General features: G+C 39.6%; 1 protein-coding gene across 1 annotated transcript in view; it reads right to left on the bottom strand.

Annotated features, from left to right (window-relative positions):
• PRMT8 (protein arginine methyltransferase 8) overlaps nucleotides 1–13298 on the bottom strand; it is a 57705-nt gene that overhangs the window by 16609 nt on the left and 27798 nt on the right. Inside the window, exons 2-4 of the mRNA XM_050333545.1 lie at nucleotides 10179–10364; nucleotides 6785–6940; nucleotides 1170–1233 (exon numbers count right to left, since the gene is read on the bottom strand). Of these exons, the coding sequence (XP_050189502.1) occupies nucleotides 1170–1233; nucleotides 6785–6940; nucleotides 10179–10364 (406 nt within the window). The remainder of the gene's footprint in view (nucleotides 1–1169; nucleotides 1234–6784; nucleotides 6941–10178; nucleotides 10365–13298) is intronic.

Raw genomic sequence — 13298 nt, 5'->3', positions numbered from 1 at the left:
CAGGAAAGCCAAGCTAATATCACACCTCACTGCTTTAGTGCCTTACCCCTACTGTGAAGAAGAGTATTTCATGGTCCTTTACTTCTTTCTTTTCCTGAACCAAAAGTTGCACATGCTGACTGGCCTCTTATATCCCATGTCACTGCTGTTTCACACCACACCCCGAATATTCATACTGTACAATAAATTCTCCTCCCAAAGAGCTCCATGTTAGTCAGAAACTGCCAGTGACAGCACTAAAAATCAGAACAAATCTAAACCGGAACAGAAATCTATTCCTGTGCCTTTGCGAGAAGAGCATCAGTGCAGACAGAGCTAAAAGTGGGGGCACATGGAACAGCCCAGCCAGCTCAGACCTGACCTGCTCTGCAGCAAAGGCAAACTCTTCACAAAGAGCACTTTTTAACAGGAGCTGTCTCACAGCCTCAGTTAAAAAAAGACTGATTTTTTAGGCTGTTACAAAGATATCTTGTGTACTGTGATTTGGAGGAGGATCGAAGGCATGAAATAGAGCTGCTTAGAGATTATTTTGTGCTACGAATTTTCAGTAGGTTGGGGGTATTTTTAGTGCGTTTTTTTAGAGTTTCCACATTCTTGGAAATTTCATCAGTTTTTTTTTTCAAGAACAAAAAGAAGTTTTCTATGATAGTTTTATTTTGAGAACAGGACATTTTTGTTTGTGCATGTGTTTTGATATGTTTTGCTAAAAACCAGTATTTTTTTAAAGTTGAAAGTCAGAAATCTTAGTGAAAAATCTATATTGCTATAGAACACATTTTTGCTTTGAACCTTATTTCAATTTGAATGTCAGTGTATGTGTGTGTGTGAATTCTATTTAAGAGATAAGTTGGAATTCAAATGGCAGAATTAATTTGAAAAGTTCAGCTCTAATATGGGATCTTCTGTCTGCTTTGCTAAACCAAACTGCCTGTCGATAAGTCCTATTTGCTTCTATTATCTGTGAACCTAGAAGGAAATGTGGAAGCAACAGTAATTCCTGTGAAGAATTGCTGTAGTGCCTAGAATGAGGTTCTTAGTTTTGTATTTATGTAAGTCAATTCTGCAAAGCTACCATTTATACATAAACCACACAACATAAATTAATCAGAGAAAGCAAAACAGTTATCTTCTCTTTTTCCTGAAGATAAAAGTATTTATTTATGCCTTACTGTTGTCCAAGTGGTTGGCCTTGATAATTTTTTCTGAGTAGTCAGATATACTTGAGCATTCAATCTGGGAAAAAAAGAAAAAAAAGAAAATCAAGAGGAAGAGTAATTTATGTGTTAAAGATCTCAGCTATGTGAATAAAACCAGTATCTACTGAAGGCAGCAAAGGCTCTACAGAACATGGAACCACTGATAAAAAGTAAATCAAACCTGTGTGTGGAGAATCGTAACCCATAATATCCTAATAATTAAATTGCATTCTGTGTTTGAATTGAACTGGCTCCTACAGAAAAGATTTAAAACTGTTGAAATGTGGGGGGAAAAAAAGGTACTAAATAACAAAATTTATATGATTTATTAGTTGCATTATTTAATTTATTCCTGCCTCCTCTCCCCAAAAATTCAGCTGAAGGGAATGAATTAGCATGGTGCTATATTTCCACACATATTATAAAACAAAATACATTCAAATTCTGTGAATAATGTTAAATTTCAAACTATGCCAATACTGGTCTGTGCCAAGAAGCAATTATTTTTCTACATGAAAATTCTATAATCTTCATCAATGCATGCTATCCCAAAAGAATGTGGACATTTTACACATAAGAAATGACTGAAATTTTCTACTTACAAAAAAATCTAGGTCTGCATGTCTTTTCCTCTGATGAGTTCTGTGCTTTTACTAGGAAGATAATTACAAAGTACCTTCTAGTTTTAGATTTGCCCTTAAATTTGGTACAATCTGCGTACCAGCATAAAAGCCCATGTTTGCAATGACCTTTACTATCTTTTAGAGAAATACTACATTCCATTAATCTGTTTTTTTGTGCCCTTTGAAAATCACGAAGGCCAAAGTTGCTTGTAGTCACTGAATCAGTTCCTAATTTACCTCTTCCAAATTTGACATTAAACTGCCAATACTACTTTGCATAATCCTTGTCTCTCTAAATCCCTATGGGAATGTCAAATAGAACTGTATTATCTCTAATGAAGTGTTTTATATATCCAGCAAATCCCATTTAATCTCTAAAAGCTAAATTGTGCCTGACCTCTCTGATAGCACTCACAGATGGCAGGACAATGGATGGAAGGACACACAAATCCCTTATTATTTTTATATTGTATATGACACGGACATAATAGCAGGCACAATATCAATCCTCGTCCCCATGGGAACCTGACTATTAATTCTACTTGCCTGTGGATGTAAACTACTCCTTAAAATGTCTGGTTCAATGGCCTGAACATAAACTAAAACTGGCTTGAAGAAAGGAACACCTGAATGTCAGTCCAGAGAGTTCAGGAAAAAAATCCCCTGGGGACAGCACCATCCTTTTGCTCCATCCAACTTCTTCCCTTTACTTTAAACTCTATAGACTCTATGTCCTGTTTGTAGTTACAGCCACTATAACATACTCATTTTGTTTCAGACACATGATGTGACTCTTGGGGATGGTCCTGTGCTGGGCCAGGAGTTGAGTTTGATGATCCTTGTGGGTCCCTTCCAACTCAGCATATTCTGTGATCCTGTGATTTTCCCTGTCTCTATTCACACCTGTCTGGCATTTTCAATTCCACTGCACACTTTGGATGATTTTTAAATAAAGCATGAGCATGTAGGTGTTTGGAGGTGGCTCTCCAACCTTTCTAAAGAAAAAAAATGTGAAGAAATAAAAAGTTCTCTTTCATGAATGACCATGGGTTTCCAAAAATCTGCTTCATTAGCAAAGAAGCAAATTAATAAAAACCTTCAACAATTTAATGTTTCATGAAGGAATAGATATTTAATAAAATAAACTTCCTTTAGGGTAGCTAAAGCTGTTCACCTGCATTTTGACTTGGATTCTATACTGTGGTTGAATTTTATTTTAAAAAGCAACTCATTTAAAAAAAAAAAACAAACACAAAAACAACGAATTCTGTAAGTGAAGAAAAAGAGCAAAAAAATCAGTGTTGTCAGGTTTTTTCCCAGTTCTTTTTCAAGTCAGTGATCTGCTCAAATCTGTCCTATTTAACAAAGCATTTGGATTTTATGAAAACTGTGTGTTCCAATAAGATAAGTTTGTACCTGAATTTTCAGTCACAGAATTACAGAATGCTTTGGGCTGGAAGAGACCTCAAAGATGAGCTAGTTCCAACCTCCATTCTACAGGCAGGGACACCTTCCACCAGATCAGGTTGCTCAAAGCCCCAGCTTATCCTGGCCTTAAACACTTCTAGGGATGCGGCATCCACAGCTTCTCCAGGCAACATGTGCCAGTGCCTCACCACCCTCATGTAAAAAATGTGTTCCTTATATCCAATCCAATCTACCTTATTTCAGATAAAACAATTGCCCCTTGTCCTATCACTACAGGCTCTGGTAAATAGCCTTTCTCCACCTTTCTTAAAAGCTCATTTTATATATTGAAAGACTACTATAAGAAACCTTCTCCTCTCCAGGCTGAACAATCCCAGCTGTCTCAGGCTGTCTGTCTTCATAGGAGAGGTGCTCCACCCCTCTGATCACCTTTGTGGCCTCCTCTGGACCCACTCCAAAAGGTCCACATCTTTCTTGTGCCAGGGGCCCTAGAGCTGGATGCAGCACTTCAGGTGGGGTCTCACAAGAGTGGAGTGGAAGGGCACAATCACCTCCCTTGGCCTGCTGGCCACACATCTTACGATGAAGCCCAGGACACGGTCAGCTTTCTGGGTTGCAAGCACACATGGCCAGGTCCCATCCAATTGTACATCCACTGGTGTCCCCAAGTCCTCTTCTGCAGGGCTGCTCTCAATCAGTTCATCACCCAGTCTGTCCTGACATTGGGGATTACCTTGATTCAAGTGAAGGACCTTGCACTTGGCCTTGTTGAAATTCATGAGGTTCACGTGGGCCCACTCCAGAAGGCTGACAAGATTCCTCTGTGTTGCATATTTTCCCTCAAGTATATCAACTGCACAATGCAGTTGTGTGTCAGCTGCACACTTGCTGAGGGTGAACTCATTCCCACTATATTTGTCATTAATGAAGATATTAATTAGTAGCGGTCCCAGTATGGACCCTTGAGTTTCTTCAGCTGTGTCTAGTTCTGTGTGTGTATATTAATTTCTACTTTCATTTTACTACTCAGTCTTTGATCTAATTCTGCAAATGTCTCCTCTTATGCTGTGGTCTCTTTCGGGTACAATCACCATGTTCCCAGATTTCCCCTGGGTTGTGTCCTCATCAGCCCCTTTTTATACAAATCAGCTAACATCTAGCATGTGCCTTCATTTCCTGTGTCTGCTTAACTCCTTACCTGCACTGTCTTGTTTGTTTGAAAATAATGTAGAATTCAGGTAGTTTACTGCAGTAACTGTCCTGAGTTTTGTATGACTAAATGTAGAAGAGAAAATGAGGAGGCTGGTTATGTGCAGCTTGTAGAATAGACCCTCCCAATTCAATAGCTATCTACAACTATCTCAAAAGGGCTTGTAGAAGGCAAAGTCTAACTCTCCTCTGAAGTGCACAGTGACAGGACAAAAGTCAGTAATCATGAGCTGTGACAAGGGAAATTTGGGGTGATTGTAGATCTGGAATAGGTGCTGAGAGAGGGTTTAGAATCTCTATCCTTGGACGTTTTCCAAAATGGACTGGACACCCTTGGGCAACTTGATATAGCTTTAAGTCAGTGATTCTACGATTTATGTCTCTTGAAGACCCAGAGATGATTCTAGCAGTTGGCTTAGGTAGTGGCAAGGAATAAGTTCCACCAGTGAATAAGAGAGAATAAGAAGAACCAGGCAGGGTAGTGTATGAATTTGAACCCAAAGAAGAGAACGAGTGAGAAAGAGGAGAGGGATTTCAGTGGCACTGTAGTCAGAAAACCAACACTCTGCATTTGTCAACAGTTCCCACATCATGCTATTTGAAAAATCACATCTAACTCTAGAGAAGAAACTGGAACATCTCAGCTCTATGTAATAACTCATGGCAAATGTTTACTTTTTAAATGGAACACTCACAGTTTCCATCAGCACTCTTTGCCAATATGACCATAAAGTCTGAATTTGACTATAGGATTTCCACTGCTAGATCTTTGCAATATCTGCTCGTTCAACATAAATATCACTCTGCAGCTTGCTCAGTTACAGGGTTCATGGTGAGGTAGCTCATGTGACAAGAAGATTGAAATTCTCAGGCTGCAGCAGAGGAATTTCACACCTAAGAGAGTTCCCTGGATAGCACACCCCCAGCTTCAGTACTGAGCAGTCCATAGGTGAGCTGGCAGTGGTGCACCTCTGAGCTTTATGAAGGCCTGAGGTACAGCCTGAACTGTAAAGAAGTCCAAAGAAAAAAACCAAACCACTAAAAAAAATCACCACCACCACCAAACATGTGGAAAAGTATTTACTTTTATTTTACTTGGTGAATTTTCTGCCAGTGAGCTGGCTCACTGTAGAATTAGATAAGCATCAGTGCCAGCACAAGGGAGGGAGGAAGACCATATGGCCAGGGATCTGAGAGATAGGAAGGTGGGAGCACAGCATCATCATTTTGTATATACTTTTAGAGCACTGCAACATATTTGCATGAGACTTGCATTTCTGCATCAGAAAAAGCTACGGGTTTATCCTCCTTGAGACTTTGAGAAGATAAATTGTATATTTGATTTACAAAAAAATACATTTTAGCTGCCAGTTCTGTACACAAAATCTCATGCTTAAGCTCCAAAACTTTTGCCAGCACCTTTTGTTTTCATCTATCTATACTTCCACGCTTTAGTCCAATACTCAGATGAGACACTCAAAATTAACATTGGATTTTGAAAACATAAGCCTGAGAATTGAACAGGAGCCCTGGCATTTCATGTATCATTACCAGTAATAAAGACACACAGTTTGGGTACTTAGTGACATCAGTGTCTTCAAATGCACAGAGGTAGCCAATTAAGTTTTAGTAAACAGTTTTTTTGAAGAGAACTACATAGAGAAATAGGATCTAGTTCCCCTTTTCTATGTTGCATTGTGTCTGCAGGGCAAACAGAAGTCCAAAGCAAAAAGAAATCGTATTTGTCACTTTAGAGTCAGTACAAATAACTGAGTATACTTAAGAAGCAAATCTATGCTCTCTCTAATGACTTCTCTGCAGACAATTGCACATTCATGCTCCTAAAGTTCAATGTATTTAAGGTAATAATTTCCTTCTGCCTCTGAAAAGCATTATTGTTGGCACAGAAAACATGCACAGGCTTTCTTGCATGATTTGCTGAGTTGTAATATGCAGGGAAAAGTGTATTAAAGAAATTTGTTTCCAAGACTACAAAGTTGCAGACCTTGAAAATTTAAAAAAACAAGATAGCTCCTTTAACTTCTCTGAGTAGGAGGGAGTCTCTTTAACAGTTTTTTTTCATCCAAGAAGATATGTGGTTATGTACTAGGTCACCAAAGGTTCCACAGATGAAAAGACATTACATTTCAACTTGGAAAAGGCACACTAGTGCAACAGAACTCCACTGAAGTCCCTGTAAATCAAGCCATAGAAGAGCTTGGAGAGAAGAATTTCAAACCAAGGCAAGTAAGAAAAGGTAAATCACCAAGCCAAATTCTCAGGTAAAATGCACAAACAAATTCAAAATATGAGAGAAAGTCTTCTTACCCCATATACCTTCTTAGCTCCTGCCTTTGCAGCAAACATGGAGAGGATTCCTGTGCCGCTTCCAACATCAAGGACAATCTTATCTTTAAAAACATGTTTATTGTGATACATTGAGTTTCTATAGGTTAATGTTCGCACTTCATCTTTTAGCATTTCCTGTGATGGAAATAAAAGCATTGTGTTACTATTTGAAGAGCTTAGACGCATTCAACACTGCTGCTGAATGCATTCCTTTGTTATCATTTAAGCATTATTAATACACAGCACGAAGGGTTTTTCAAGTACTTTGGGGTGCACACATCAAAGCAACTGTAAAATGATAGCTACTTAAAACTGAATTATTAAGAAGCAGCATGTTGCCACTTGTACAATTTTCTTTTGCTATTACTTCACTTTTACAATTGACAATCAGAACATAATCTAACCGCAGCACTGCTTTGGGAATAGACAGAAGCCATACAGAAATCCAAACGCTACTCTCCTCCTAAAGCATGCACAACCCAGAGCCTCAATGAAGGGACCTTCTGAGGTTCCTCTTTGAACATAAAAGAAATTGTTCCGTAAACCATTGTAAGACAGCAGTCTTAATAGCCTTGCCCAAAGTGAGGCAGGAAGTCAATAGCAGAGCTTAGAAATCCTGTGCTGTATGGTCCTCCCTTACAACTCTTCGCTCATTTATCTGACAAATTTCCAGAAGATACTAATGTATAACCCAGACCCCTATCTCACTATTCCAAGTTGTCATTGTTGGGTGCTGATTTTTGTTTCACTGATAGCAGCAGTACATGCATTTAATTCCATTGATACCTTGCTTTCAGGTGTGCATGTCAGTCAGACTATATCAATAAAGAGGACTCAGGTCAAGATCCAAGTGCCATTTTCAAGAGAAGTGTAGGCCACTCAACACACACTTTTATTTTCTGAAAATGCTTTTTTTGGTCTAGAAGGCTGAACTTCTGTTTATACTACTGCCATAATTTCATAGCTGAATCAAATAGGCAGATGAGGTTTTGAATTTTGGGGTAAGAAGAATCTGTTCACTGCCATGCAGTCTGAGGCACTAGTGAACTGGACTATTACATTTATCAGTTGCTCACTTACCTGTCCTGGCAGGAGACTATCTGTATGCAATAACTGCAGATGAATAAAAGGGATTTTTTAATCATCATAAAGCATGGTTTGGCATCAGGCAAAAGACAGTCCCTCAGCACTGGAAAGGTGATAGACCACATCCTCATAGAAACAGTTTCCAAACATATTAAGGTCAAGAAGGTGACTGGGAGTATTCAGCATGGATTTGGAGATGACTGACCACTTGGTATCATTCTATGGTGAAATAATGGGCTCCGTGAATGAGGGAAGGGGGGGATGCTTTTATCTTGATTTTAGCAAGACTTTCAGTGATGTTGCCCATAACATCCTCATTTAAAAATGGATGAAAAATGGACAGTAGACTGAAAACTGACTGAACAGTTGCTCTCGAGATGTTGTGATTATCAACACAATGTCAGTCTGGAGGCCAGTCATTAGTGGTGTCTCCCCAAGAGTCAATACTGATGCCTTTTGGCCTGTTTTTTTTTTTTTTTTTTGGGTGCATTGCATATCTTCCTAGCAGACCTCAATACTCAAAGAGGGCGTAATAGACAAAAAACCTGAAAACTTATCATTGACACCAGCTGCACAACCAACTGTGGACTTGGGGGAGTACTTCTTCTCAAGCCATTTTAACTGTTAGGATTGAGGCAAAAAAACACCTGGCACAGCACACCTTGCTGTTGATTATCATCCTAGGAGCTGCCTAGTCACACTTGATATGCTCCGGGTCTCACTGGTGCTCATGTAAAAGAGCAGCAGCAGTAGTCTGAGGCTGGTCTAAGGGCTGGACAAATGTCAGCAGCCTCTACACCGTGTCTCAGATCCAAATGTTTTGACAAAAGGTCTTCTCAGCAGATGGGGGCCTCTGTCCCCTGCAGGAGAGAGCCTTCCGCTGCTATTACTTGGCACTTGCTTCCAGTGCTTCTCCATGGCTCAGGGCCAACTGGTTCTAATGGTCTGTTGGACAAAATTCCTACCCCTCATCTACAATGAAGACACTGACCCTGTTCTGTAGGTAGAGATCTGCAGGTTGATCAAGAGCCTTCCTCCTGTTACCAGAAGTCACAAGTTTCCAGCCTTCACCATCAGAGGACTCTCCACTTCCAAAGCTGGTAAATATAGACTCTGATTGCCCCTCCTTTCAGCACAGCTGGGGATTTAGGCTCTTGTATCTTCAGGCTTCTAGAGAAGATCCAGGCACTCTCTTCCTCATGTGTCTTATGCTCCAAAGTCTGCCAGCCTCCTTTAGCACCTCCTTTACTTGTTGGCACAGATCCTTCACCAGTGCACACCTGCAGGCAAGGAGGAAACCTCCCACTTCCCAGCCTCAGCAAGAGGCTCCATGTACTCCCTGCATTCACCGAGACCTACATGGCTGTATCCTTCCATCAGGAGATCCATCTGATTTGAGGTCTCTGATGTGCCTTCAGAATTTCTCTTAGGTCTCCTTCCCACTCAATTGTTCCTCTCTCTTCTTCCCTTCTTGGACTGAATTTCCGAATGCTACACTCGTAAGATGTTGCTGGCAGGTAGAAATCTTACTTGCACGTATACACCCCACAAACAATTACTAGAGTAAGGGAAATAGATATTGTTTGCTACGCAGTTTGTGAAAAGTGCCACTAATTCATTTCATATTGTTGCTTTTCTGCATCCTAGTCTTAAAGATCCTGTCCTCCTGGGATTTGCAAGTATCAGTGGGGCAAGATATCACTGTCTTCTTTAGAACTGGTTTACAGTAAGCTTTCTGAAGGTAAATATGGTCCACTGTATTTTGAATTATTTCCAGGAGTGTATTTACTGGAGGTGACTGAGCTTAATGCTCCCATCAATGCAATTTATGCATTCAGAAATTCAAGTAACATGCCAGGAGTCAAGAAACTACTCAGCTTCTCATGTCAGTGGAGTAGCTGTGCTGCTGACGTCTGTGACCAAATACGCGAGAGAACAGAAGACCTAACTTAGCAATAATGTGTAATCAGGTTAGTTTGCAGCCCTCATAAATGCACCAAATTGATGCACTTGTGAAGCTCACCACTGTACAGACAGCTGCTGTAAGCTCCGAGGAGAACTCATATGTAAGAATCTAAGTGGGGCGGAGGTTTGGGGTACAGGTCTCTAGAGATCTTTGGCATTTAAGCAGATTATACATTCATCTGAGGAAAGGGAGAGGAATATAGTCATAAGCAAATGGGATGGAGATAAATAAGAAATAAGTCAAGGAAAACATAATTATATTATTGTTATAATTATTACTATATTGCTATTTAATAACTGCTGAAATAAAAATAAGCATTACCTCATGAATTCCAAAGTGAGCATAGGAATCAAAGTAATAATCCCTGGATGTCATCTCTTCTGGATTGATGAGTTTTGCCATCTTGCCTCGGCCCGGGCAGCTTGGTTGCAATGGAACATGTATGACAGATTGAACTGGCTTTGGAACAACAGTAGGCTGTGGCGGCTGGGATGGAATTGGGCAAACCTAGGAGGACATGGAATATTGTAAAGAGGCATCATTAAAAGAAAACGTTTCTCTCTGTATCTAGCATAATGATATTATTTTAACCACCTAGGAGACAGCAAGTCCAAAGACACCTGGGGCATCAAAAGTGAAATTTAGGCTGCCTTCTGTTCCTGGATCTTTAACTTACTTACTCTGCCTTGGAAAATTGCCTTAATGGATTTTTCCTTGATGTTCCTCTGCAGATACCTAAATTAGTGCAGAGTAACAGCAAATTATTGGTGTTGGCTGAAGTGGGTTACTGCAAACATTGACCCAAGGCAGTGAAGAGCTAGGTTTTCTCCTTTAGTGTCGTATTCTGTCAAACTGCCACAGCACTGTGAGAGGCAAGGTGTAATAAATAAATAGTTCCCCTGAAAAGAAGAGCTCATAATCAAAGCATCTGGAACACAGCATTGCCAACAAGGAGAACAGGGTTCCCCATCGATTTTTAATTGTCAGGTAATATACCTGTCTGTACTGATGAGGTAGGGCTGAGAATGCTCACAGTATCTGAAAGTCCCTGATGCTATCTGAAGTTTCTCAGCATTTCCAGAAACCATAGGGGGCTGTGTGACATATGTGATCCTTTAATGTAGTTTCCTGTTGTTGAGAGATGCAGAAGTCATGTGCTACCAACACACTATGGCCCACTGCACTTAATTTTTTGATACGTATTGTATCTTCAATATCAGTATTTCAGTAGACACAGAATGCTCTCACCCCTTAGACTCAGATTTGATGCCTGTGGCATGTAAGACAGAAAATCGAGTGTTTTACAAACATGAGATAAAACAACCCATGGTCTGGCCCACGTGTATATTGACATCTTTGATCCCTAACATAAAGGAAAATGCTGAAAACAGGGAATGACTGAGCAGTATGATACAGCTTCACATATGCACTAAGTCACTGTAAATTATGGGTCAACAACTTCATATATTAAGGTCAATCCCACTTAAAATGTGCCATCTCCTCTTGTACTTTTTTTTGTTAAGACTCAGTAGTTTCCCAGTGGGGACCAGAGTTGCCTGAGCCTCTCCTAGCTTCTTTCATAAAGTTCACTCTATAGCTTGGTACTGTGAAATATCAATCTGTTGTACTCTCTCTGAATAGCATCAATTAGCCTAGTTCAGTTTGCTTCGATGTAAAAAAAACAACAAAAAAACTCTCACATTTTTCCCCTGTTCATTTGAAGATTTAAGTGTGCCATCTTTTCATGGATTTTTGGTCCATCTGTGAAAAATGAATACTAGTGGTTTATGTTCCTGTAACACCTTTCATCCCCAAAGATATAGAAGTGATTTATTTATATGTCTTTTCTATTTCTGACATTTTTTACTTCATCACCTCACCCAGTTCACCTCACCCAGTTCACCTCCCACGCAGAATACAATTGCTCCCAATTGGTGTTTGTATTTCTGCCTGGTCTAGTTTCAAAATGTGTCCATCTACAGTCATTTCTCCTTGAGACACTGCTTCATTGCCTGTTCATTGCCACCAGTAACACTTTGATAACTCTTTCTGTCAAAGTGTTGCTTGTAATAGTAACCCTTGACAATATGATCCTGCTACTTTTAATTACATACTCGAGGTTATATCCTAACCTTTTTCTCCATTGATGTACACACTATGTAATTTTTGCAGTTACCTTGCTCAGTAGTACTTTCTGTATTTGTCTGCTGGATTACAAAGACTTAAACTGTAGATGTTTGGAATTCTCTTTTAATATAATATCAGCTCTCTAATATCTTATACTTTTCTCCTAAATCTTGCCCTTTGCATCATTTTAAAAGCAAAATACATATATTTATATAAATTAAAAAATAAACCCATATAGAACAGTCACTGAATGTTTAATTCTGTTCCTGTCTTAGGTAAGAAGGTCACCAGACACAAGATAGTACATCACAGGCAATTGCTCAAAAGCTACATATTGGAGAGAAGATATATCAGTTTTTGTAAATGAAAACAAGGGGGTTCTAGCATTTCTGTTGCTGTAAAACAACAAATTCAAATGTGATTTGCTGTACAACAGAAAGAATTTTCTTCAGCAAAAGACACTAGTCTTGAAGGCAAATCTTCTATATGGGTCTCAGGCAATACTTGTTCTGCTCCTGGCTGCACAGAAGGATCTAGACAGCGTTGTGAGAACAAGGCTTATTGTGACTAAAGACACAGAATGAAAATAAATCCAGCAACTTAGGCTAGGAAAGTTGTCCGAATGATTTTGTTTCCTGTAAAAGAATTACCATAATTATTTCATAGTCTGCATAGACAGCTGAATTCTGCTACAGCCAAGGGGTGGCAAGATAACTTTTATTAAGCTACTGTGGCAGTACAGCCCCTTTGACTCACAGTCCTTTTCAGGTGTATGTATAGTATCTGAAGACTTACAATTCTGAACTGTGCATCTACATCTCCACCAGAAAGAACATGTCCTATGTAGCAGAAGTAGAAGCCTATTAGGTTGGCTCCTCAGATACCTTAGTTTGCAGCCAAGCAGCTCATCCTACAATGTGTTGATGGTGGTTGTGTGACAACATTATGCTGTAAATACCATCAGGTATTTACATCATTGTCCATCCTGTGCTATGGGTACCACAGCCTCATGCAGAAGGGGCCAAAGAAAACTGCACGAGGGTGGTTATCTTCTCAGCCAGCAGCACTGTCACAGGGACCTTAGATCAGCTGCTTCATTTCTGGTTTAGGCATATTAACACAACACAGACCTTTCGAATTAAAATGATGTAATTTTTTTGCAGCCTCTGTAATACCTACTGCTAGAATTTCTGTGTGTAGCACTGTAATTCTGGAACACCACAACAAGGTCACAATTACATGAATAATTTTGTGAGTGGGGTTCAGGAAATCCCTCTGTCATAAATTTGCTATATACTCTGTGAACAATTTCAG

This window comes from Myiozetetes cayanensis, unplaced genomic scaffold (genome assembly GCF_022539395.1).
Source record: "Myiozetetes cayanensis isolate MyiCay16 unplaced genomic scaffold, myiCay2020 scf5-8, whole genome shotgun sequence".
Lineage (NCBI taxonomy): Eukaryota > Metazoa > Chordata > Aves > Passeriformes > Tyrannidae > Myiozetetes > Myiozetetes cayanensis.
This window is presented reverse-complemented; position numbering and strand designations above follow the sequence as displayed.